This window comes from Rhodamnia argentea, chromosome 4 (assembly GCF_020921035.1).
Source record: "Rhodamnia argentea isolate NSW1041297 chromosome 4, ASM2092103v1, whole genome shotgun sequence".
NCBI lineage: Eukaryota > Viridiplantae > Streptophyta > Magnoliopsida > Myrtales > Myrtaceae > Rhodamnia > Rhodamnia argentea.
In genome coordinates, this window is record NC_063153.1 from 14,627,139 (window position 1) to 14,653,898 (window position 26,760).

A 26,760-nucleotide genomic window follows, 5' to 3' on the forward strand; every position below is an offset into this window, starting at 1 on the left:
AGTAGCGAGTAGGGCCCCAAATATATGTCCAGTGGAAAAGCGTGATTTGTATATGAATTTGTCGCATTCATATCAATCGATTCGCTACTCTGCCGATCCTTTGGGGTTAACCTCTGTCACTACTTAGTCATCCCTGAGCTAGTCATCCCTTAGCCAACTACTCTGTTTCATGGACGCTACATTAGACGGAACGAAAAGGGTTTGCCTCGATATTGGAATGAGACAGATTTCATTTGATTCAATTAACTCGATATAAATCTTATCTTCCATGCACAGCAATGCCACTTGCTTCCATCCGGGGTTCGTCAATTTCCAGGTTTATTCATAGAATGACCAACAAAGAGCCATATATACTTGCTTGGCACCGGGTATTGTGGCATTCCACCTTGCTTTGATCATCAATGGCTCTGAATAAGCTAAGTGTTTTTGGGATCGCACTGGTCTGGATACTCTTCCTACTCCGCTCGAATTGACTCGAGTAAGGAAACTGAAGTTGGAGAACGACAACATGCCCTTGCGGGCAATGCTTGAAAAGCATGCTAAGGAAGATGGCCGAGGAGGTTGAAAACATCCTCGGGAGGCATTTAGGCCGATGTGTCCTGGTCATAGTCCCAGCGTAGGAAATGCCGGCTCTGATCTGTTGTTTCTCCCTTAGCCGAGCATAGGGCAATAGACGTTCATCATGCTTATGCCAATGTTTCTCTGTTGCTCTTATGGACATATCTACAGGCACCGAGTTCGGTTTTCCATTACTCCCTACGTCTTGCTTACTTTGATATCATCTCTACATCAGAATAACAAAGTGGCTTCGTGCATGGTTAACGAGATAAATCGGCAGGACACATTATCAAGTTTTGGAATCTTTATACTCGTTTCTTTCGCCATACAAGAAACCATTCATTATTGAATAACACTGGCTTCCGGATTGCGTGATATCTGTCTTCACAACTAAACCACTACATGTATCAGCTTGCCAAAGAGAGCCGCTTTTTGTCTCTTCGGAGACATCCGATAAAAAAAAAAGAGAGAGCCGCTTTTGATGGTTTTCTAGTTCTTCCTCCTCTTCCAAATGTACCTAAGAAGTGCTGTAGACCAGTATCTCGTAGAACTCCTTTATCGATCTATGACACATTTACATACGCGAAATTTCTTGTTTCTCTTCCATACTTATACAGGAGCAATGAATAGGTTAATGACGACGGGTCAGCTTGATTTCTCCCCATTCGAAAGACAGGACAAGAAGGAATCTGTGAATGGTTTCATTCGACTAGTGAAAACGAATCCGGTTGCATAAGTGATGACGAATAAGTCAAAACTCAACAACCTTCATTTTGGTTTTGGCTTCCTATACACAAACTAGCTGAGGGGTAAAACAAAACTTTAAAGGATGATCGGGAATTTCTTCTCGTAAGGATATCAAAGAATATTTGTTGAAAATAACAGATCAATACACCAGCATAATCACGAGTTCAGAAAAGCCGGTTCAGCAAGGAAGGATTTTCAACCCCATGAGCCTCACCGGTGGAGCCAAGAAACATAAAAGATGGTAGTGGCAACAGCAGACTCATTGATTTGGGCAATGGCGCCATGCCCATATTACCTACGTCGGGATAAAGCTATAACTTAAACTACATTGTGTTCGAGCATGAGATCCAAGTCAATTGCAGTAGATCTCTTTCTTGACCAAATTGCTCATATCCGGGTTGCTCTGGTTATCTAACAACTGGGTTGGTGACTCATCTTCTCTCTTGTCCTCGATAACATCTTTCGCAGTCAAAAAGCTAGGCTGGTTAGTTGACGACAGAAGCCTCGCCCACATTCTATCGGTTATCACAACTTTGTTTTGCTTCTCAGTAATTCGCTGCAGAACAATTAAGAGAATCATCAGTCGACTATAAGAAGTAATCTCCAGTCTTATAAGCAAATAGAGTGATTGGGTTGTCACATGATCCAATAGTTTACTTCTTTTGATCAGTAAATGCATATGCATGATCAGAGATAGTCAGCTTAAACATGAGAGAGCATGTAGAAGCTGGAAATTCGGAAGCAATCGGGACCGTGGTTTGCTATTTTCTGCATAAAGCATACTAGATAGTGGTGAGTAACTCACTGATATTCAGCACAAAATTGAGTTGCCAAAGCAATTCTTTTTCAGAATGTTGATACGACACATAACATAGATATAGAAGGAAGCATGGGTCCATTCAGTAGAAGATTTTTTTTTTTTCCTGTCTTGGTCTGGATTCAAAATCAGACTGGTTGAAACTAATTGCATACTATCAGCTAATCATGTTTCTTATTGCTTTCAGAATCTGCTTGCTGTCTCAATCCACTGAAATGAATGACAAAGGTAGGCATCCTTCCTTTATGTAAATGGGATAGAATGAACTTACATAGAAAGGTATGTACGAATGTCTTCCATTGACAAGCCCACTTGTAAAGCCTGTATAACCTGCCATTGCCCCATGGACTGCACTTTGAGCGAGAAGCGTACAGTATACATTGTCAGAAGCGTTGCTTGGGACAGCCCGGATCATGTAAGTAGGATCTGCAGAACAAAACAAAGAGGAATATTGAATGAAATAGTCATTTCCCAGCCATTCAAGTTTAAGAGAGCAAGAATATTTCTGACCTATATACTTGAGATTTATGATCATTTTATTCTTCTTGGTGAAATGTCCCTGCCAAAATGGAAAATCTTAAGATTTCATGATAGAGTCTGAAGTCCAGCATCAGAAACAGATGATGCAGAATGGGGAAGCATCATCTGATTTAACCGTCCCCAAGACTACTTATAGCAGAGCTTTGACTCGGATACTAGCAAACAAGATTATCACGGCCTCTGAATCTCCATCTCATTGGAGAGTTATTTATGGTTGTGTTGTAAAGAGGCAATAAATCACGAAAGCCAAATATGAGTTACAAGATAATGCTCACCAGTCTGGAAAAAATCAAACTAATGCATTCCCTCTGCTATCTTAATAAAGGAGCAATAACCAACACTCAACTCGTGGTAATCCTGCTGGTAGAGAAAACAGACATGGGTGTACATTGACATGATAATGCAACAGACCATGCTAATAGATTAGAAATATACACCTCTAGACTATTACCGGAACGTGCTGTATCACTGAATCGAGACACTCCACCTCAATCACATACATCATCCTATAAAACAACAGCCACCAGGATGTTTGAGAACAGAGAAAGTGCAAGCAAGTTTATCGGGTCACGCTCAATACATAATTAATGAATAAGTCAAGCAGGAGCAATTAGAACTATAATCTACCAGCCAAAAACAAAGATATACAGAGCAAAACTTAATTGAAAGACTCTTCAATGTTCTCATTGCTAAATCAGAATCAAATTGCATGAAGTTTCAAAAAGGGTGAAAAGTCCCATAAAATGATATGAGCATCAAACTCATGACAGTAATTTAAGTAGGATAGTCACCTTGATCTTCTGGGATAGCCAAAGGCCGACATCTAGGAGAAGCTTGTTTCCGGAAGCATCCTTCTTATCTGCAGAATGCATGCTCTCAGAAAGAAGCTCCTGCCCTGCACCTTCAGCAATGACAATAACCATGTGCCCGTTTTCCTTGAGCCGTCTCTCTACATACTCAAATAATCCACCAGCCCCTTCAAGGTAAAAGGGCGACTCAGGAATGAGGCAACAGTCGACATCCCTGCTAGCAAGAGTAGCATACATTGCAATGAACCCTGCAGATTATTTCCATTCAGCATAAAAAGAACATAAAACATTGAATATAACTGGTTACATTAAGAAACAAGCATATGCACTCATGAAAATTGCATCATGAAAATTGCATTGACTTTCTGCAATTCAAATTTCAATAGCAACTTCTATTCATCACCAATTAGACATTTACAATTGCAAAATCTGTGGCCAAGAGTTCAAGCTGGATTCCTGGATGTTTATACTTGTAGGTCAATATGCTTTTAGAGGCACAATATAGGAAGTCAATTTAATTCCTGAATCTTATCTTTCAAGTTCGCATTGCCCCTTTTTTGCTTTTCTTGTCCTGATAAAACCTCTTAAGCCAGAGAAATTAATTTGGTAAAGATTTTCCTGATCAAGCATCATGGAAAGTAAAGTGAGGGCATGTGGCAAATTACCGCTATAGCGACCCATCACTTTCACAAGACCGATGCCATTCTCGCCACTTTCTGCTTCAACATGTGCAGCATTGATAGCACGTTGAGCTTCTTCAACAGCAGTATCAAAGCCAAAGGACCTGTCTATGACCTATTTAAACAAGGAGGTAGTTCAAACAAAGGCTTCGAGATCCATCAACAGCGTTTTCAGAGATTGGGTTATGCATGAATTACCGGGATGTCATTATCAATGGTTTTTGGGATTCCTGCCACTGCTACCTTAAGACCACGCCTCTTAATTTCCTGAAGCAGTGTAGTGGAAAAATTACACAAGAAAATAGAATAGACATAATACGATTATTGCTCAGAAATCCGACCAATAACTATTTTGTACTGAAAGAACTTCAACATTTGTTGAAATGTATAAATGACATTGATTAGTATCCTATGGTTCCTATTCTACCTCAAAAATGACAGATGCGCCCTTTTGAGTTCCATCTCCACCAATTATGTAAACCTGGAACAAGAGAACAAGAGAAACTATTTCTGATGCATCGAAGAAGCAAAAAAAAGTGTAACTGAATCCTAATGCAACTGTTAACCCAGCTTTCTGACTGATCAATGTCTTAAAGTGACCTGATTTATTCCACGGTCATGGATGCTGTCAACAATCTTTGAGGTATCATGGCCACCTCGCGAAGTTCCAAGGATGGTCCCACCACGTTTATGGATATCATTGACAACTTTTGGAGTAAGAGGGATGGTATTTCGAGAATAAAAGCCCTTGTAACCACCCTGCATAATATGTTGACCTTAGTACGAATGCAAGTTTTCCTCCAGATAAAACACTTCACATTGACATAGAAAAGCAAAACTGAGGGATGTAATTAACAATGCTTTGTCAGTGCAGTATGTGTCGACAAGCTAGTCTAGTTTTCTTTCACTTGTACAAGAACATAAAGAGGGTTCTTTCGGCCCAGCCACCACCTCAACTCTGTAGGTAAATGATCCCATCCAAAGACCTGAAGAAGGAACTTGAAGTGGTGCAGAACCAGCAGACATGTGAAAATTTAAACCACCTCATCTGCTTGGTTGTGGCTCATAATCTCTTATGAAAAAAAAAAAAGTTAGGTCACGTTTAAGAATCACCTTGCTGATAAAGCATGCGCTTCATGTCAGAAAACATAGTGCTAATTGATTTTGTACCACTACAAGAAAAGAAAGATATAACTGGTTTAATTAGCAAAAGAAGAAAATGGTGGGGGAGGCCAATCCGTTGCAAGTGACAACCCCACAGAAAGATTAAAATGCCAAGCTCTTCCTCTACCAAGCAACGAACTTGCACTCAAAATGCCTCCTCAACCCTCTAGCACCTTTCCTAATCTAACCTTAGCGGTAGGAATATGCTGAGAGTCTACCTAATTCATCTATAAGAATGAAAATGGGAAAGGTCTTAAAAGAGCCTCTCGTCCCTTTCTCCTTCTAAAATTTCCAGAGGTGACATTTTTGCGACAAAGTTTGGGACCTCGAACCAAACATTGGAGTGAGTCCTCATGAAATTATTTCCATGCTGCCTTGACTCTGAGAATGGCTACCGATACAATGGACACCATGGTACACTGAGTATGGGTACTGATACCATGAACACCATGGTACACTAAGCTTGCAACTTCTCCTAGCTTTTGAGGGGAAAAAAGAAAGGAAAAAAAAAAAAACCTCTCGTTATTGTCACATTGGACCTCATGCTGCTTCTACTAATGGACAGCATTTAACACAGCTAGAAAAGCAACAAAGAAGAATTGACACTGATTACTTACATCAATTCCAAGAACTCTCTTCACACCATACATGTGGTACAATCCGCACACGATTTCCCTGATGACGGTGTTGAGCCCTGGACAGAGACCTCCGCATGTGACAATACATGCATGAACCTCATCTGGCTCAAAATAGACCTAAAAAATTCATTCAAGAATCGCTGTCAGCTCCCCAGCAATAAATACTCCAATCTACATACCTATTTTCATGCTCAAGAAACACCATCATACCTTTTGACGAGGTCCAGCCCGTCGAAAATGTAAACCTCTGGGACCGTTTTTGTGGGCAATAACCTACAAAATGGAATCCAACCTGACTAAGTGACAACAACTAAGAGGAGCTTTTGCATTCTGAGTTAATGCATCTACAAACTCTAAATTATAACAACCGAGCATGCCAAAGTTCCATCATATGATTCAATCTTTGAATTAAGGCGACAACTATGCAGCACGCCTTGATGAATAAAACTTCAACAATCAGAGTCAATGAGTTGAAATACTTCAAGGGTATTACCAAAACAATGAAACCAAAATCTGTTTCTCAAAAATCAAGGGCATGGCTGATTACCCTGAAATTCTTTCACCACCATCGAACCGAGCACACGCAAACAAACAGAGACAATAAAGAATTCGCAAGTATAAACTGACCTTTTCTGTGACAGTATCCTCATCGTGAACAAAATACTGCCTGGTTCGAAATGTAACAGTATGTTATTAACGGTGAGGAGGAACGATTTGCTGCATTCACGACTAATGGCAACAAGTTTTCATGTGAATTTACAAAGAGCAAAAGAATGGAACTCACTTCACGACACAATACGCAGGATGGTCTTGCAAGGGATTGCAATGAGTCTGCCAGAACATGTGATGACGAGAATCAACATGAAGGTAATGTTAAAAAGACAACGCAACACAAAAGGAAAAAAGAAGTCTCTGCATGAACATGAATAAATATTGGAGTAAAGCTACAGAAGAAGCGCGCAACGAACAGGGAGATCGGGAATGTAATCGGTGAAATGGGGGACGTCCTCGAGGACGTAACCGGCGTCACCGGTGACGATCTTCTTCGAACTGCCGCCCATCTTGCTCACGTAGGCACCAATTTTGGCCGGTTTTTTTCCTTGTCCGAACGGCGAACAACCTCCTCGATATTGGGGAGCGAAGACTCTGCGTTCGTGTCTGCAGGTCGTCGTGTCACTCGCGGCGATCACCACCATGGTCGAAGTGATCCGAGGAGGGCTTTTATGGGTCGAAGCGCGATGCGGGAGACACGGAGTGAATGTACTCCATTGGAATGGAGAGAGAAGCGAGACCGAGGAGAGAGAAGCAGCGAGCGCCATGAAAGTAGGAGACAACTGTTTGACCCGAACGTAGCACGTTGAAATGAAAATCGATTAAATATTAAAAAAAGAGGGGAAGAAAAGGACAAAAACATTTACGAGGTTTTTTTTTTTTGTCGGAACAAACATTACATATATGTATTTATTTATTTATCGAAACAAACGTGATAGTTTGCCCACCAATGTTTTTAGCTAATTTCATTTTAACCCTTTAGAATGTAATTTGTCACAAATTGTAACCGATTATCTTTAAAATTTTACTTTATGACCCAATGACATCGCGTTTTCACTATAATGTACAGCTATGAATAAGATTTAAAAGGGGAAATTTGGCTAAAGCTCAATTTTCAATCCATTCAAGCGGAGTCATATAGAATTGGCTAGCCATTTTAAATGTCAAATTCGATAAATATCGCCCATCTTGTATTGATCGTAGGACATCCTATAGAATTGGGTGCAACATGTGTCATTTCACGAATGTTGGACGTCACAGTGAAGAAAGGAGCTTTCAAGGGCACCATGACATAATTTTAAAGAAAATGATATTAATAGTCTAAGAACTTTAACTTAATGTACAATATAGTCTCTAAACTTTCAATTTATTCAATATAACCCATGAACTTTTGATACATGTTCAATCTAGTTCTTAGACTATATGAAAATATTCAATCATGAACTTGAATTAATAAAAGGATAACATTGTATATTTTCATATAATTGATGAACTAACTTGATCATGTATCAAAAGTTCAAAAATCATATTGAAAAAAAATGAAAGTTCATGGACCTCATTGCACATTGGGCTAAAGTTTAGGGACACATTGAATAAATTAAAAATTTAGGGATTACATTGCATATTGAATCAAAGTTCATGGACTATTTATGTCATTATCCCCGATTTAGACTTAAGAGAGTAAAATGGCACTGATTTAAAAACTCAGGGGCAATGCATAATTTTCCATTTTTTTTCCAATCGTTGGTTGATTACTTGATCAACACCACCAATAATTATTTCAAAAAAAAATTGAGAGAATCTAAAATTGTTTTTGTCTTTGTAATATCATTAATATACACGTACATAATTCAACATGTAAAGTTGGGAGATGATTGTGGAAGAAATTTAAAAAAAATTGTGAAAGCAACCATTTCACATGCTAAGCTCTTGAAAAAAAAAATATTAACAATGTGTGGCGTAATACCCAAAAAAACCTCCATAGTCACTCAAGATAGTACGTTTCGTATTTTATTCGACACTTAATAGCCTAAAGAATGGTTAGACATAGAGATATTCGGATGAACTATCTAAACCTACTATTTCTAAATTTCAAATATTCATTGATAAGTTTGGCGAAAAAATTTGAGTCACATAAGACTAACTAACGTTAATTATAAATAGAAAGGTGACGGTGGTAGAATTGAGATAAAAGTAAAACTTAATGATTTTTTTGTGAGATAAAAATTTTTTTGGATATAATTGGAATATGTGTTAAAGTTGAGGATTTTTTTGAGTATTAGACTGGTAGAATTGAGACAAAAGTAAAAGTTATGGGTTTTTTATGAAACAAAAAAAAATTTTTTGGATATAATTGTCACAAATGCTAAAGTTGAAGATTTTTTTGGGTACTAGGCCACAATGTGTTGATATCATTACTCAACAACGTAGTTGTACACGACCGAAAGGGTATATGAAATTTTTTTCCTCAATTAGACGTGGTCAAATTATAATATTCATCACTAGGACCCTTGCAAGTCTTGTAATCTAGCCATTAGAGCGAAATAAATTACTCACATGAAATGAAATGAATACTTTTAAATGGATAAATCAAATTCGATTATCTATATCAAAAGGCGGAAAATATTTTTGGTTTCATAGACTCATGCACAATTTCATCCACCTGAAAATGAACCGAAAAATATGTTCCGCCATTTGGTATGGATAATTGAATTTAATTTTCATCCGTCCACTCCTTTTAATTATTTTTATTTTTATTTACTTTATTTTTTTATATTTTAGAGTATTCAAAAAATTTTATTTTTTATTTTTTCCTTTTTCGTCTTCTTCGGCCAATCACCGGCGAGGCTTGAGATCATGGGCCTTGCTCACCCGAGGCCAGCTGAAGAAGAAGGGAAAAAAAAAAAGAGAAAAATAAAAATAAAAATTTTGATTAAAAAAATGTGAAGGAGTTGAGGAAAGAAAACTAAGGAAAAATATTTTCCTTTTATCGAAACGAGGAAATCATTTTTTCCCTTTTGAAGGTACTTTTTCATAAAGGAAAATGTTTTTCCTTGACTTATTTATTTTTTGTGAAACGAACACTAGAAAATTTGAAAAATATTTTTCTGAAAGTTGCTTTTAGGTCTCTCCAATATATTTATGAGGGGACCCACTATAAAGTAGATTGATTGTAGATTATATATCCATCTATAAATTTAATAAAAATAGCTAAAATTTATTTTTCGTTCAAGCGGGGTCACTGGGAAAAATTATAAAAGAGTCATGAACTTATTATAAAGATATTAATTCAGTTCTAAATCATTCAATTTGGCCAATTTAATCTTAAACATTTTGACGATTTTGCCAATTTAGTCATTGGTAATTGTGGGCAAAAATCATTGATGTGGATGTTAACCATCCTACGTGGCATAAGTGATATTGATATGAACAAATTATCTATTTTTTAGAATTCTTTGAATTTCTTACGATTTTTTTCCTTTTTTCATTTCTTTGCTATATTATCACTAACCCTCACTGGCTATAGCAAGGGCTCTAGGCTCCTCATATAAATCTAGCAAGGGTCATGACGCCCTCACTTGAGGCCAGCGAAGGGAAATAAAAAAAAAAAGAAAGAAATAAAAGGTAACGGAAAAAAAAGATAAAATGAAAAAAATCAGAAAACTAAAAAAAAAAATTCATCTACATCGGCGCCAACCGTATCATGTAGGATGGTTAGCATTCATGTTAGCAATTTATGGCCAAATTTGATTGTAAAGGCCATATTGGCAAATCATCAAAAAGCTTAGAGCTAAATTAGGCAAATTGAAAGCTTCATTACTAAATTTACATTCGTACTATAAATTTATGACTTTTTTTAAGCCGGTTAAAACATATTTCAAAAGAATAGCACTAAAATAAGGTCTTATAAAATTTAAAACATTGTTAATGTGGAAATAACTAGGTCAAAGAGTTAGAATATCTACGGGTTCCAGTATGACTGAAAAACCAAGTAGAACAACCCAAATTTCAAATGAATAAATTCAAATTTGAAAATAATGTTTCTAATTCTAAAGAAAAAATAAACTAGTTTAGGACCTTTTTTTTAAGCTAGTGAGGGGCAAGCAAATTTCTAAAGAAACACTATCCTCTTCTTCTCCTTCTTTTTTGTAGTTTTTGTAGTTTTGGCTCACGTTGAAACTTCAAGTCTCCTATAGAGCTCTTTGGTTTATGTTGAAACTTCATAAAAACGGCAAAAGAGTTGAAACTCCTTTTTCTCTATAACTCTCTAGTTCATCAAAAGCAGAGAGCCGAAGCTCTTTTTCCTTCATAACTTTTTGGTTTACGTAAAAGTTTCAAGAAAGCGACAAACGAGTTGAAGCACTCTAATTTTTTAGAATCACGAATTGAATGATTGTGCTCTCTCTCTTTGATTGGATTTGGCATTCACTATCTGATTTATATCGACAATATCATCGTAACTCGTCTACATTTCTTTTTATAGTCGAACATGTGAATTTGGATGCTCTAATTAGCGAAGGTTCCGTTTAAGGTTTATATTATACAATAGTCATTGGTTGATTGCCAGAGGTTTTCTTCGTTTATATATATGTGCTTTTTCTGGCAGTCAAACATGAGTGATTCTTGCTATATCCTTTTTTGTGCATTTTCGAGTTCATTTACCCTCATATACATGTCAAAAAAATGAACATGATATCATATAAAAATATTTGGCTTTACTATTTTGATTATCGATCGGATATAGTAAGATCCCTACATTTCACATCTTATTACATCCAATCCTATTTTAGCTAAAAATTCAGATAACCAAACACAGCCTTAGGGATTAAAAGATTGATTCTACGAAACTCTTCGAGCAACCGGCTAATCATCACGGAGTATTGCTCTCACCCGTCCCGCACATCTCCGACAATCATCGGAGCGGGAAGCAAGGACACAAGCCCATTGGGCCATCGAAGTGATTCGTCAAGTTTGAGTGGGCTTGGACATATGGAACAAGCCCGGAAAAATGGGCCTTAGAGTCTTCCTATTGGCCCGGCCCGTCGAATCGATCAGCTACTCCACCCGAACCCCCAGCCAGTGAACCGCTCCAGCCGGTGTCCGGTTGACCAGTAGAACTGCTTCTCCTCGCAGCTAGAAGCCCAAATATCCAGATTACAGAAGAAGAAGAAGAAGACGACGAGGTAGGGAGGACACGGAAGATCGAACATGTATCGAGCAGCAGCTTCGAGACTTAGGGCTTTGAAGGTCAGTTTCGTTTCGTTCTTCGAGAAGTGACAGTCTGATCTACACTGATTTCGGCGTTCTTAATCCGATTCGATTTAGCTGGATGAGCTGTTTATAATGAGCTTGTCACTAGCTCAATGGGGATTCTTCGAATTCCTCTTCTTCTGTTGATTGTAGACCGCTTCGTTGTCCATGGGATTTTGGAAAGTTCAGAGATTAGCGAGAGGGAATGACGGTTGGGATTGTGAGGTTGGATTGCTCGCCAATATGGGGCCTTAAACAAATCCTTTGTGTAATTGATGGAAACGTGGTATCCAAGAGCTTGGACTGTTGAGGTGCTCCTGATTTTAGGAGTTCCCGGTGACTTGAATTGGAGTTAGATTCAGCCTCACGTGAAATTCGAAGAGATCGGATAAGAAAATGTGCAAATATTAGGTTTATAGTTGAAATCCTGCTTAAAATTCGTGAATGGTTGGCAATGCAAAGACCATTTTATCGGTCTGTCTTCCAAACTCCAAAGTAATACGATTTCACATCTTGCACCTCCAAGCTCGTGTTCCTCAATCAGAAGCCTCATGTATCAAAGTTCGTTCAAGCTCGCATTCCTTGATCAGAAGCCTCCCTCCAATCTCAATGCTTTGCTTCCATCTTGTCTGAGACTACACTCCTGAATGGCTGACCTCTATCTGCCTTGCAACACTAGGCATGTTGCTTCTACCTTACCATGACCCTGTATACATGAAGACTAGAGACCCATTGAACCCGAGTTGCTGTGCCTTACAGTTCTTCATTGTGGCATTTCCAATGTAATCTGGTTTCTTGCAGCACAAAAATTCGCTTTGGAAATGGTGTTTAGTAATTTCAGTGGAAGCCGATGTTTCTTTGGTAAGGTGAAGATGTAGAGATGAAATCTAGTTGATAAGTCCACCCATATCTGATTCCACTCAAAAGTTTAACTTGTGGAGTTACTGACAAATATTTCACATTCTCCTTTTTAATTTTGGACAATGTCCATAGCTTGCTAAGGCGACGATCAATAGCTGGTCCAAGGGGATGATCAACCACACTGGGACTGAGAAGAGTCCAACTCAGAGTCCCAATAGCGAGTAGCAGCCCTTGTCATGTTCTCAGTAGTGTCTGTGGATGGAACCAAAATAGTCATTATGAGATCTTGTCCCTATAGGCTGTATTTGTGTGGATCATGTTATTCTCTTTGAAGTGTGGATGTAGTTGCTGCACAGTTTCATCAAAAGAAAGTTCTCTGAGTTGTGTTGGCATTTCAAATTTGGTCAAAGAAGGCTATACACCTTCTTAGTTGCATTTACTTATTGTGTTCCCTTTGAATTTACTTAGCTGCTACACCTTGCTTCATTATGTACATTCTGTTAAGCTATACGCTTGTCTAGAATATGGCCATGAAAATGTATGTTGTAATTTGTTGTATCTTTTTTGTAGGGCCATGCTTGCAACAAGCAGTTGGTGAGATCTGCCAGTGCCAGCACTGTCGCGACAAAATCCTCATCTTCAGGGGGCATCTTGAGCTGGCTGACTGGTGGGAGCTCCAGTGCTTCGACTCCCCTTGAATATCCACTTTCAGGTCTTGACCTTCCGCCACCATTGCCAGATTATGTTGAACCGGGTAAAACCAAGATTTCAGTTCTTCCGAATGGCGTCCAAATAGCCTCTGAAACATCCACAGTATGTAGGCTTTCTTCTTTCTCATTGTGCGTCTTTGTGCTCTGCAATGTCTCCATCCAAAGGGCATGGCCTTGTTCAAACTTATTTGACAAAGTTGTGTTTGCTTGTTTTGGTTACCAGAATCCTGCTGCTTCAATAGGTTTATATGTAGATTGTGGCTCAATTTATGAGACCCCAATCTCTTCTGGAGCCACACATCTCTTAGAACGGATGGCCTTTAAGACCACAAAGAACCGTAGCCATTTACGCGTCGTCCGGGAAGTGGAGGCGATTGGTGGCAATGTGCAAGCTTCAGCTTCTAGAGAGCACATGGGATATACCTATGATGCCCTGAAGACTTATGTTCCTGAAATGGTTGAACTGCTTATTGATTCTGTGAGGAACCCTGCATTCCTTGATTGGGAGGTCAATGAACAGGTGTGTTTTATTACATCTTTGCTTTAACTGCTGATATATTTTCCTTTAAATCCAGTAAGTTGTTAAATGATGTAGTGCTTTTCTTCAAATGTTGATCACATCCAGCTTCAAAAGGTCAAGGCTGAGATAGCTGAAGTCTCGAATAACCCACATGGCTTGCTTCTAGAAGCACTTCATTCCGCTGGTTATTCCGGTGCATTGGCCAATCCTCTTCTAGCCCCTGAGTCTGCCATAAACAGATTGAACAGTGCAATTTTAGAGGAATTTGTTTCCGTAAGTCCTTGGGAATTCAGTCTGTATTTCATACTATGTGGCTCAAGAACTGAAGTTATCCCTTTTTGGTTAACTGCTTCTTCATGTGGATTTTGTGGTTAAAAGTGATGTGCATACAAAACTTACAGGAACATTATACTGCTTCTAGAATGGTGCTTGCTGCTTCAGGGGTAGAACACGAGGAACTATTATCAATTGCCGAACCGCTAGTATCTGATTTGCCAGGTGTACCCCATCTTGAGGAGCCCAAATCTGTGTATACGGGAGGTGATTATCGTTGTCAAGGTGAATCAGGGGTGCGTATGATAATCTTTCTCCCACGTTTTCTTGTAGCTCTGCTGTACTTGCTTTAGATTTTTGAAACTATGATTAATTTTGCTTTGTATGTTAGAGAACCCACTTTGCTGTTGCATTTGAACTACCTGGCGGATGGCATAAGGAGAAGGAAGCAATGACTTTGACTGTTCTTCAGGTCTCAATACTGATTTTTGTAATTGCTGTGTGGGATTCAATTTTCTTTATCTTTCTAATATCTTCAGAGGAAGTTGGTGGGCTTTTGCTATTAGTATAGGAGCAGAATGAAGAAACAACAGGAAATCCTTTATATGGGTTTTTGACAATTTTTGTTCATTTTGTGTTTTTGTAGATGCTTTTGGGGGGTGGTGGATCCTTCTCTGCGGGTGGTCCCGGGAAGGGAATGTATTCGCGGTTATGTGAGTCATCATTACTTTCTTGTCTTTTTCTTTATAAGAAGTGGAGCCTTGGCGCAACAGTGGAGTTGTTGCCGAGTGTGACCTAGAGGTCACAAGTTTGAGTCATGGAAGCAGCCTCTTGCAAAAATTGCAAGGTAAGGCTGTGTACATTAGACCCAAAGTGTTCTGACACCTCCCTGGACCCCGTGCATTGCGGGATCTTTGGGCATCGGGCTGCCATTATCATGTATTATTCTGTAAATGTTATAACAGTACTTGGTACATTTAACTTGGTTTGGGATCTGGTGCATATCCTTCTGTGCCCTTGTCCTATTGAATTTATGTTTGACTACATTTTTTGCATTTTGGGTTGTTAATCATATTGACATCATGTATATTGAGCAGATCTTCGTGTTTTAAACGAGTATCCCCAAGTTCAGTCCTTCTCAGCTTTCAGCAACGTCTACAATAACACTGGCATTTTTGGCATTCAAGCAACTACCGTAAGCCACTTCTCAGAATCTTTTTCATTCTGTGTGACAGTGTGGATATTCTTTTCCCTCACTATGCATGCCACTATCTTCTCCTGCAAGGGGTGCTCTTTTATGTTATGAAGCAAAGAGGCCCCTCATGTGGGGAAACTCGTTATATGCTCAGTAAGAATTGGAGAAAGGGTAAGGAGAGAAACAAGGACTGAATAGCTGCATAAGTCAGGGACTCTGTTTTACAAAATGGTCTTGAGAGGTGGAAGTACATTCCTTCTATAGAACTGAACGTTTTGTGCAGTCGATGAAGGTGAACAAATATTGAAATTTACGGTTATCAGCAGCTATTGATATGACTGACATGTATACAATGGTAGCTAGTTGGTTATGGATAGGATGGTGTGAATTACGTAAAGTGAGCTGCAACAATGGTTAGAAGGTATACCATTGCTAGGGTAGGAGACATTTCATAAAGTGACCATGCCATATTCCTCTTGAGATGGACTTGGGAGAGGGTGACATGTCAAGTTGTCGCTTAATGTCTATCTTCGTTGGACTATCCTGGTTGTATACTGCAACCTCGGTGGTAAGATGTGATACTTAATTCTTCTTTGAAATTGCTTTTTTTGTTTTTTTGAGTGGATAGGCGCTTCAGGCATATTGATGATTTAGCTTAGGTGTCGTCAAACTCTGCATGGAATTTTGAGAAATTTCAGAGAAGATAGCATATTGAACAAGGAAGGTCCTGCACAAGATGGATGACTTAGCATGAAGTCCTGTGCAACAATGGATGTCATATTTAGGAAAGGTTCTGACTAAGCCTATTTTGGAAGACTAAAACAATATCTAGAGTAGGCTGCCATATCATTCTAGATCCTAATCCTGAATATGAACTGTTGAATAAGGAACTTTTTCATTATTGCTTTGAATAAAATTTTAGGTTGTACTTTGCCATTACTTTCTCCTTCTCATCATATGCTCCCACACTCCATGGTCACCTGTTCTTCCTTTGATATTACCTACTTCAGGACTATTTTGTGATGAATTTACCATTGAATAAGTTGATGCTGTCAATAAATTTTCTTATCTCTGGACTCTTTTTGTTGGCCAGAATATGCTAGTAATAGGATGTTACGATATACAGGGAAAAATGATCTTTGCCCTGTTTTTGCTTCTTTTTCAAAAAACATGCCTTGGCAATCTCATGCGAGTGGTTGCTGGTAGTGGTGAGCATAATATAGGTCAACCTGTTGAACATACTGAACCGAACCGTTTTAGCAGTTTGGCATGAGTTCCAAAAATTCATAACCAAACCAAATTGAAAAACCGCAGTTTGCATATATGATATAGATCAAGAGTTATCAATGTTTGTTGTCATGTTTTTGTTATTGATGTTCAACGTATCATCCTGAAGAAAATCATATTTTGTGTTCAATTTGGACTTTTGTTGGTCAATTTGGATCAAGGTGCTTAGATTGATAATGTATTTCTCTTATGGTGATATTGCAAATATCATTGGTCATGGTTTGGTTCGGTTGGCTTCCAATGAGTAAAATGGTTTGGCTTGAGTTTTTATCAAACCATATTTTTATGATTTCGTTTGGTTTTGGCCTTAAAAGCATACCAAACCGCACCATGCTCAGCCCTAGTTCCTTGACTTAATTATTACCATTATCTTAAGAATTTGCAGCTCCTTTTTTGACTCGCAATTTTTATGTTTTGTGGTCTTTTTCCTTATTTACTAATTATGCACTTAAGGAATTAAACTTTCTGGCTTTCAGGGTTCTGATTTTGCGGCCCAAGCCATTGATATTGCAGCAAGGGAGCTTATAGCAGTAGCAACACCAGGAGAAGGTTGAGTGCTGCGCCTTTATGTTGATAGTGCTTTTCCTATAGTGTTTGCTCCGAAATCTATTAATGAGTACTTCATTTTGCTTACAGTTGATCAGGTGCAGCTGGATCGTGCCAAAATGTCAACGAGGGCAGCCATTTTGATGAACTTAGAGTCTAGAGTATGTGAAAATTGCCTCTTATTTATTTCCTCTGCATTATAGACTTAGTCGTTGACTTAAGTTGATGCATATCCTTCTCAAGGATCAGTTTTCACATTGTTTATTAAAAATCTTATTTTCCTTTAGATGGTTGCCTCAGAAGATATAGCCAGACAAGTTTTGACGTATGGTGAGAGGTAAGACCTATGTACAGACTATGCTTCTATTTCCTGATGAATTATCTTTATGTCTTTGCATAAGAAACTCTGATCTTTGTTTGTTGCATTACAAATTTACTTTATATATGTTTTCTACTGTTTCTCGTGGAAGATTTCATGTCTTTTGCTGATGGGGTAGCAGGACAAAGACCCCTGCGAAAAAGGTTCTACTTTTAGGATAAGTGTTGGAGGCTGGTTGAATTTGTAGTCTACCTGCCAGTTATAGATGATTTTTTTGTGATTTTTGAGACCAGGGGATTCAGTTGTCTTCAAAGAATCAGATGGAATTTCCTAGATGATAGTTATGGGTTTTGCTTTTTTGACTCGTAAGTGTCCTGGAAATATGCTTCTTTAAATTGGACTGAGAAAAGAAGTACATATTGGAGCTAACTGCCCTTTCAAGGTTAGGAGAAAGCTTCGTGCATGTTTCAGAAACTTGCCTGTCCCTGTAGATTTTCTGGAGCTTTTGGGTTGGATCTAGGAACTTGTTCTGGAGATTTTGAGACTTGCATACTGATCTCACATGTTGCTGGACCAATATTTTCTGTGGTGTCTGCATTTCCGAATTTGTTGAGATCTTTGTTAACTTTCTATTCTATGATTCTGCAGACTTTCAGTCCGTAATAAGCTATTCTGACATGGTATTAGTTTACATGATTTGCTGGTTAGATTGTTCCAAAATGCAGTCTCCACTGCTGTAATCATTCTTTGGTTCTTTCCGTCTAGCTCATGGTGCTTTTACTTGCATATTGCATATCTGACAATAGATACTCAACTTGTTTCTGAGAATTTCTTGGTCATCTTAAGGAGATTTCCTTCATTCATTCCAGGAAACCTGTAGAGCATTTCCTAAAGGCTGTTGATGAAGTAACACCAAAGGATATCGCGTCTATTGCCCAAAAGCTCCTAAAATCTCCATTAACAATGGCATCATATGGGGACGGTAATTTCTGCGATTGTGATTTTCTTTCCTGGATTGTCAGCTTATGCACCTCAATCTATCCTAACATTGGAATCCCCTTGCTTTTGCAGTTATTTATCTTCCGACTTATGATTCGATCAGCAGGAAGTTCCACGTGAAATGATGATTGACTATACTGGCTTGTGACGTGATAGTCTTTACAGTTTATCCTTCTTTAACAGTGCATATCTTCGAGCGCTCTTTGCCACATTTCTGGTGAAAAATAAGGACTCTGATTCTTTGTTGAACGATAATCAGTGAAACAGGGAAGCAGCAGCTCATGCGGGAGATTTTTGTTGGGGCCTAGTTTGCCTGTCGACTCTTTTGGTTTTTACTTATTAATTTTTTATGGCCATCTGATGTAAGCTACCTCATCTGGATATTTTCGCGATATTTTGTGCAATGTTTTAGATCTAATAATATTTTTCTTAAAACAATATCTTGGCTGAACTCCTGACTCGGACAGATTACATATGGCTTGGCCGTCGGCTTTGGCTCGTTGCCATTTTTAACATTTACTAATATTTGAAGCAAGTGCTTGATACTCATGATTATTGATTCATGCTTGGAAAAGGGTATGTACTTTGGGACATGATAACTTGACGTCATCCTCACCTTCTTGTTGAAAGGCTCAAAGCCAATCCCTAGGAGTGGATTTCTCCCATATAAAGTGTTAATACAACTATTCTAATGGTTAACTATCTTTGTAACTCTAGAGCTGTTTTAGTTAGTTTAAATTATTTTAAGCTACATTAAAGGCTGATTATTTTGGACAATTTATGCCACATAGCTAAATGTCAAAGGAATTTCTTTCTTAGCTCTCACTCTCGTTCCCAAGGATCATACAATTGAGGGGAGAGAACACCTATGTTTATAAAGACTAGAGATGCATCTCCCTATCTATTAATATGAGTGCACAGCTTTTGTCCAATCATATTACAAGAAATTCTCTGTAGTACAATACATTGACATATTGTCTGCCCCTAGGAATCTTCTATCTAAGAATCTTCTATATAACCCGAGAGAGACATCCGTTCTTCTTGCATGGTTCACGGTCCCTCGAGCTTGAAAACCTCTGAACCGTGACACGAGCATTTCCATATTAAATTTTGTGCTGTCCATGCTATTGATAGGCCAATTATACGAAACACAACATGCCGTTAGACATATCGTTCATTTCTATTACTTAGGTGTGTTTCACTAAAGAAGCAAACATATATTTCTCAACATTATGGACTTGCATATATCTAGATGCATCTTTTTGTATAAGTGCAACATTTACGAATGGATGCATTTCGTTTCGTCGTTTCTAATGACTTCTAATTTGTGCAATTAACTCTCATAATCATGTCCTTTGTTCATCAACCCATAAAACCAGTCTGTTCATGCGGCTGCTGACATGTGTAAATTATAATTTTATAATATCGAATATATTAGCTTATCTCGACGACGCATGAAGAGAGGGGGAGGAGAGAGACTGGCTGCCACGGACTGCACAGCCACCTCCAACAACAGCACCGGCAGCAGCCAAACTCGCCAGCTGAGTGTCGAGATGACTTACGAAGTGTCAGGACTCGCCTCTCCCCAAGGCCTCTCGAAAATCCTATGTCATAACATACCATTGGTATCACAGCCACAGTCAACTAGGAAGTTAATAAAAACCCGAAGATCAAAGCAATCAAAAAGCTGCCCGCCACGAGTATTTGGTAATCCAGGGACACCCGTAACCGCAGATATCACCGTCAAGTGGGTAAATCCATTTGCCAACAAGAAAAAGCGTCAGAATTCACTGAAAAGACTCAATTACAACAAAATGAAGCAGGATACACCACACAACAATAGCTCTTTTGTTCGTATCTTCATACTCACTTGACCTTTTTTCTCTCTCTCTCTCTCTCTCTTAGACACAAGATACCGGGGACAATTCCTACTCAATACAACTTATTCCCAGAAGATTTCATGTACAAACGTCAAAAAGACTCGCCATGACATGCAAATGCCTTAGCATGCACGTGCCTCCGGTACTGGCAACCGCCTTGGCAGACTCCCAATACCACCAGATACTTTTAGCGAAGCGAAAAGACAAGACAACTTTGCAATCATGGGTCTTGACCTTGTCACCTTGGGGATGATGGCCAGCTCCTTACCATAATTATCTTCCGAGGTGCACTGGTACCCTTCGAGATCAGCCTTTGTTATAAAGACTGTGTCCCCCGATCCTGAAGGAGAACATACCGCCATCGTTCTTTGGCCCTTGCTATATTCTTGAACTGCCTGCTCAGAAAAAAAATTGAGGAGTGGCAAACAATAACTTAGAACCGTTAAGACAAGGACACAATTGCCTAAAACGCACTGGATAAGAACGTATACAGCTAAAACTAAAGCCAAAAATATTCTAATAGCATCTACCCGCACATCTACAGCTAGAACAACCAAACTTCTCTCGTAGCTTCTATAATCTACCATTCATCGAGTCATTAACATAGTACTAGACTCTGGTATCTATTTGTCCATGTCACTAGATTAGACTCACGTGTCTCAGCTCGACTAGTATGATAATACAGGAATAGAGATCATGGGCTAGCTTAATATGAACAAATCCTTAGCAAATAAGTGTTTAGTTACTTTTGTGGCACCAAAGGTCAAAATCCTATCTCTCCCTCATGCACATTGACACAAGGAAACAGAATTTTCAAGATCAATAAAAATCCTAAAATTTTAGTTTTGCAGTTTGAGTCAAATTTGTTTATGAAAACTTGATGATCATTCCAGCTCAAGAGTCGAGGTCTTCAAAAATTCAACTTCAATATTCGATTGTGTTGACTCAATTTGACTTGATCACATGCATATTATCCCTTTCCAACCAAGGAAAGAAATAACTATAAACACGATCCAAAAACGAAAACCAGCAAGCTTGTCCTTACCTTCCACTGCGCAGGGGCAAGGAGTACACGAGGCCTTCTAGACCTAACATATTCGAGAGCAGCACCAGGAGTCATCTGTTTATACTTTACCTGCAAACAAAGAGGAGCTCAATCTTCTATCTGATAAAAAAGAGGAACAAACTTCCATGCCAGAAATAACAAGTTATGCATCTATTCCTCTGTAAGAGATGAAACTTACCAAATAGCAGAGCACTATTGTCGTGCTCCTCCCACGACCAGCTTTACAATGGACATATGTTGTTTGGCCACATGATGACTTTCCTAAACGAAGATAGCAGAACAATATCAGATGATTGAAGAAATCCTCATGGCAGAGACGACAACATAGAGCCAGAGTCAAAAGGAACATGCAGAAAAACAAAAAGCCAGCTTCAAAGATGTCATACTGTAAATGAAGTCCACTGCATGGTCAATGTCAATGAAAGATGGAGCAAAGAGATAATCCCTGGTAGGCATTACAAGGTGGTCAATCCCATGGGCCTGAAGCAAACAAGTGAGTTAAGTAGTGAGTAAGATATCATAAGCAAACCAAACATAGATCAGCTCGCAAAAGAAAGATATCTCAAGAATCTGTTGATAGGTAATCATGGATGGAAACTGTATCACAAACAATAGCATGAAATGAACCCTCTTTATAGTCTACCCTGTCGAGAGCAAGGGTCCCGAGGAAATGAATTGGTAGAGAAAACTCAGCACATGGCAAAAAATAAGCACATGACATGATCTCAAGGATATACGCACATGGTACAAAGATGACGGCACCAAAGTTTCATAAGGTTCATTTAAGGTGATGACACCACCAACACCAAGCTGCTTAAGTCTTGGAACGTCCTTGGGAAATGGCACTGCACCCAGCAAAAGAAACTGCAGAACATCAAAAGAAAACAACTCTGTGAGAATACCATAAAATCAATCTTAGTATCTATCTTTGGAAAGGTCAGGACAAACAATTTATTTCATAAACGATGAAAGGCACTTAGCTACTATCTTTTCAGTAGCAACAGTAGTATGTTTCTGGTCCATCAGCTGCAAATTTAATCTCAGCAAACACCACCATAGATGAGCTTAACCTTCCCTCGATTTTCAAAATTGTAAACCTGAAGAGAAAATCCTTCCGCGCCCAAGATTGTGTCAACGCTCCAGCTTCCCGGTGTGCCCATTCATTTACTTCACATGCACTTCTCAGCCATCCAAACTAACAAATAACACACAAAAACACACAGAACACACCAATACGAAAGACGCAGTTCTCGACTATCTGATCAACACCTCCCAGCACTCCCTCAAAGACCAATCAGCCGCACCAACCAACCAAACCTCATAACATGTCTCGGTAAATAGTCAACAGGATGCACATAAGGAGACCGCAGCAATTTCTTAAATTTCCACCAAAAAAAAAAAAAGAAACAGAATGAAACCTGATCGATTTCATCCCACCATCTGAACTCAGCTTGGATCTTGTTTCGAAACACATTATACAAGAGCGTGGGGTAAAACAAGATCCTCGCCCCCGCACCCACCAAAACCATCTTCGTATCGTAGCTCACGACCATCTTCCCGTGAACCCCATCGTCCCTCTCCCTCTCCCTCTCCACATCCTCCAATTCCTCGATCTTCATCCCCCTTAACCCTAACTCCGGACCCAGAATCTCGACGACCCGGGAAAACCGAAGTCGAGAACGAAGCGCCACCAATTCAGACAACCTCACACCGGTGCACGTGGGGGTCTCAGGAAGCCGAGGAAAGGCAAATGAATCGGAGATGGGTATGCAAGGAATCGCGATTGGGGGGGCCCTGATTCGGGAAGGCTTTTGAGCTGGAGAGAGTTCACACTCAGATTCGTTGATGCACAGAATAAGGAAAGGGAATCGGACAGTGCACGATTGGATTCGTTTCCTTCTCCAGATTCGTATTCAAGAACTCCATCAATTCCATGGAGATTTCTCTCTATCTCTCTCTCTCTCTCCTCGTTCTGGAAAGTGACGAAATGAAATTTGGAAGTCAAAACGCATGGGGACTGAGGTGGTCCGAATTTGGGCTCCGTGTTGGGATCAAATTACTGAACTGCCATTTTCTCTTTCCCCTTTCTTTGGCTATCGTTGTTTCTGGAGCTCCGCCACTCAAAAAAAAAATTCAAAAGCCTGATCAGGCCAGGTCTCTCGGGGTAAATTTCCTAAAACGCCCCTCTACTTCAGGTGTATTCTCAATTTTGCCCTCGAATTTTTTTTTTTGTCTGAAAGAAATTTCAAACCCATTCCCCAAATCTGATCATGCTTTCCGATAGATCGCGCCCATTTCTTTAAGATTATCGATATCAAAAGGTTATTGTTACTTCGTACGAAGTCGAGGGTGTTGAAGAAGCCGCGAATTTTGATTGCGAATTTCTAATTGGCCATGATGTTAATCATCTAAGGAAACAGATGGCAAATACTGAAGGCATGAGTAGATTTGAAACTAGAGTGAAAGTTGAAACTTTTTTTAAAAAAAAGTATTCGGAACAAGAGTTGCGATCGAACCTAAAATTAAGAATACTTTTTAAAGAATATATATGTCCATTAGAAGTCATAAAACTTGTCATGAAAGTACAATTAAGTCCTAAAACTTGCAAAAAATGCAATCAAATTATAAAATTTGACAAATTAGTACAATCGAGTTATTCCGTTAACTCAATCCAATTTAGTTAACGGAATATTTTCTCTCCTACACGACGATGATATGGCTAAAACGATGTTGTGTTGGTCCAAATCTGATTTTTTATATATTTTATTCAAAATAATTTTAAAAATAAGATAAAATTAAATAAATAATTAATAAGATAAGCAGAAGCAAAATTGTTAGCAAGGGCTGGAGCCCTCGCCACCGCCGCTGCCGCCCACCATTGCCAGAAAGGGCATGCGTTGGTGGGGAAATGGTCAACAAGCCTGATTGCAGGAGAGGGTTGGCTGGCCCTCATCCAAATCGGGTGAGGGTCATTAGCCCCTAGCTGGGGTTCAGCAACTCCTGCCGACCATTTCCCCACCATCATCGACCATTTTCGGAAGTGGTGGGATGGTAGCGATGAGGGCTTTCTACTTTTTTTTTAAACCTTAAATTTTAAATATTTTTATAAAAAATTATATTAAAAATCAAATTTAGACTAAAACAATATTGTTTTAACCACGACATCACCATATATGAGAGAGAAAATATTAAAAAAAGCCATGTCAGCATTTTTCATTAGCCAAATTGGAGAGAGTTAACCGAAGGATTGGATTGCATCTTCCGCAAGTTTTATACCTCAATCTCATTTTCGTGACAAATTTTAGAACTTCGAGTGAACATATCCTTTTAAAGAATTATGCCCTCTCTCAAGCTTTTTCTCATTTCCTTTTTTCCTGTTTTTTCAGCCCATTTTTGGCCCAAAGCTCTCTTTGTTGTGGACAATTTTGGGTTGTTTGGGGGGTTTTGGGGCGGGGGGTTGGTGGGGCGTGGTTAGGCAATTTGATGACCTAACAATTACCTAATCCTGAATTTCTTTATCACTGCAAATATCTTATTAAGTACGTGTTTAAGTGACCCGTGCCTTTTGAGACGTTACACTTTTGCCTTGTGGCGTAGAATTCCTTTCTATATAACCGTTATAATATAGTTACAAACATGGTAGGAATATCATCAATAACCGTGATATTATTCGATATTTCCTCATATTCTAGGATCATTAGTTCCCTTATTAGATTAAATCATCTCGTATCTTTTACACATTGTTCAAGTCTATATATCCCTTAATTGCGATACATTATAACGTCGAGTGATATGGTAATCTTTTTCTTATTTTTCAGTTCTAATGTGTCAAATTGTTGAAACGATTCACATGAAAAATCACCATAGTAAGTATTTGTTCATAATCTTATCATTTCTACAATATCGTGCTATAGGCCCATAGCTAAGACATTTTTTAATGAACAAGGCAAATTAGGATAAGGTGTTCATATGGAAGTGGGGATTGTGAAAATTTGTGCATAAAAAGTTTTTGGGAATTACTAGACAATAATAATAATTTGTTCCTCGTTTATCTCTTCGAAATTAATAAATCAGATGTGATGAACGCATTTATATTTTACCAAGTGAACAGCACGACTTTCGACCCCAACAAAAAAAAAAAAAAAAACAATACAACTTCATTGTGTCACTTGTCACACGTACTTTTTATTGGACTATTTCATTGTTATTTGTCTCTTTACATGAAGCAGTAGCCTCAGTAACATTTGCCGGTAATTAATATTTTAAGGATGTGTTTATTTTACGAAAAATCCATGGATCGAGAAACATTCTCTAAAAACGATTATCTATTTTGCTTACAAAAATGAAAAGAGAAAATGGAAAAAAAAGAATTTTTTCCTCATCCACAAAAACGTTTATGCATAAATTATTGGGTCCAATACAGAAAAAAAAAAACCTCAAATTTTAGCATTTGTGACAATTTTATCCAAAAAAATTTCTTATAAAAAACCTCCAACTTTTACATTTGTCTCAAATTCTACCCCAAACTTTTCCTTTTGTTCAAATTCTACCGGTCTAGTACCAAAAAAGCATTCAACTTTAGCATATGTCCAAATTATATCCAAAACTCTATTTTTTTTTGTCTCATAAAAAATCTCAAACTGTTACTTTTGTCCCAATTCTACCATTGTTAGCTTTCTGTTCATAATCACCATTAATTAATCTTATGTGGCATTTTTACGTTGTTAATGAATTACACCTTAGTAAAACTTCTCTTATGTAGTTTGCTTCCCCTACATATTGTCGAGAGATATAGAGTCACTCAAAACGGCACGTTTTGTATTCTTTTCGGCACTCAGCAGCCCAAAAATCGGCTAGACATGGAGATATTTGGACTAACAATCTAAAACCTTGACGTCCCTGAAATCTACCGTTTCTAAATTTCGAAGATTCATTGGTAAATTTGACGAGAAAACTTGATCCATATTGAATTAACTAATGGTGATTATGGACGAAAGACTAACGGTGGTAGAATTATGATAAAAGTAAAAGTTGAAGATTTTTATAAGACAAAAAAAATGTTTTGAATATAATTGGAACATATGCTAAAGTTGAGTTTTTTTGGGTATTAGATCGGTAGAATTTGAGACAAAAGTAAAAGTTAGGGAGTTTTTTATGAGATAAAAAAAAGTTTTAAATATAATTGTCAGAAATGCTAAAGTTGGAGTTTTTTTTTTTACATTAAGCCTAAATTATTGTAGACATTGGAAATGTTTTCCGTTGACTGGCTTTTCTAAGCGATATGACCAATCAATTTTAAGAAAATAGTTTCGAAATCATCGGCTTTTTAGGACCGGCACGAGAAATTTC

General features: G+C 38.4%; 3 protein-coding genes across 4 annotated transcripts; 1 reads left to right on the forward strand and 2 right to left on the reverse strand.

Annotated features, from left to right (window-relative positions):
* Positions 1–1,269: 1,269 nt before the first annotated feature.
* LOC115749217 (ATP-dependent 6-phosphofructokinase 7-like) lies at positions 1,270–7,286 on the reverse strand. Of its 2 annotated transcripts, none has more exons than XM_048278205.1 (13): positions 6,922–7,286; positions 6,738–6,784; positions 6,581–6,620; positions 6,164–6,226; positions 5,933–6,070; positions 4,752–4,910; positions 4,579–4,632; positions 4,350–4,418; positions 4,137–4,266; positions 3,454–3,638; positions 2,633–2,681; positions 2,394–2,548; positions 1,270–1,861 (listed from the first exon to the last, which is right to left on the reverse strand). In XM_048278205.1, exons 1-13 carry the CDS (start codon positions 7,270–7,272, stop codon positions 1,658–1,660), a joined length of 1,644 nt encoding a protein of 547 aa, XP_048134162.1. In that variant the 5' UTR covers positions 7,273–7,286; the 3' UTR covers positions 1,270–1,657. The 2 variants fall into 2 exon arrangements, with proteins under 2 accessions (XP_048134162.1, XP_030541806.2); XM_030685946.2 differs by having other exon boundaries at positions 1,271–1,861; positions 3,454–3,719.
* Positions 7,287–11,610: 4,324 nt separating this feature from the next.
* On the forward strand, positions 11,611–18,903 carry LOC115749130 (mitochondrial-processing peptidase subunit alpha-like). The gene is made up of 13 exons (XM_030685827.2): positions 11,611–11,752; positions 13,187–13,429; positions 13,550–13,846; positions 13,952–14,119; positions 14,248–14,415; positions 14,511–14,591; positions 14,766–14,832; positions 15,217–15,314; positions 17,078–17,150; positions 17,238–17,308; positions 17,435–17,484; positions 18,336–18,448; positions 18,538–18,903. The coding sequence occupies exons 1-13, from the start codon at positions 11,714–11,716 to the stop codon at positions 18,588–18,590; spliced, it is 1,521 nt and encodes a 506-aa protein (XP_030541687.2). The 5' UTR covers positions 11,611–11,713; the 3' UTR covers positions 18,591–18,903.
* Positions 18,904–20,202: 1,299 nt separating this feature from the next.
* Positions 20,203–23,414, reverse strand: LOC115749131 (phosphatidylglycerophosphate phosphatase PTPMT2-like). The gene is made up of 6 exons (XM_030685828.2): positions 22,830–23,414; positions 22,153–22,275; positions 21,798–21,891; positions 21,590–21,672; positions 21,391–21,480; positions 20,203–20,740 (listed from the first exon to the last, which is right to left on the reverse strand). Exons 1-6 carry the CDS (start codon positions 23,028–23,030, stop codon positions 20,468–20,470), a joined length of 864 nt encoding a protein of 287 aa, XP_030541688.2. The 5' UTR covers positions 23,031–23,414; the 3' UTR covers positions 20,203–20,467.
* Between the last annotated feature and the right edge of the window lie 3,346 nt (positions 23,415–26,760).

Coding starts and splice junctions, on each gene's coding strand:
- LOC115749217 (XM_030685946.2), bottom strand. CDS start 7,272: ATGGCGCTCGCTGCTTCTCTCTCCTCGGTCTCGCTTCTCTCTCCATTC. Junction 6,071..6,163: donor GGGCTGGACCTCGTCAAAAG/GTATGATGGTGT, acceptor TGAATTTTTTAG/GTCTATTTTGAGCCAGATGA. Junction 2,682..3,453: donor GGCTATCCCAGAAGATCAAG/GTGACTATCCTA, acceptor CCATTTTGGCAG/GGACATTTCACCAAGAAGAA.
- LOC115749130 (XM_030685827.2), top strand. CDS start 11,714: ATGTATCGAGCAGCAGCTTCGAGACTTAGGGCTTTGAAG. Junction 11,753..13,186: donor CGAGACTTAGGGCTTTGAAG/GTCAGTTTCGTT, acceptor TCTTTTTTGTAG/GGCCATGCTTGCAACAAGCA. Junction 14,120..14,247: donor TTTTAGAGGAATTTGTTTCC/GTAAGTCCTTGG, acceptor CAAAACTTACAG/GAACATTATACTGCTTCTAG.
- LOC115749131 (XM_030685828.2), bottom strand. CDS start 23,030: ATGAAGATCGAGGAATTGGAGGATGTGGAGAGGGAGAGGGAGAGGGAC. Junction 21,481..21,589: donor CAATAGTGCTCTGCTATTTG/GTAAGTTTCATC, acceptor CTTTGTTTGCAG/GTAAAGTATAAACAGATGAC. Junction 20,741..21,390: donor TTGCCCCTGCGCAGTGGAAG/GTAAGGACAAGC, acceptor TTTTCTGAGCAG/GCAGTTCAAGAATATAGCAA.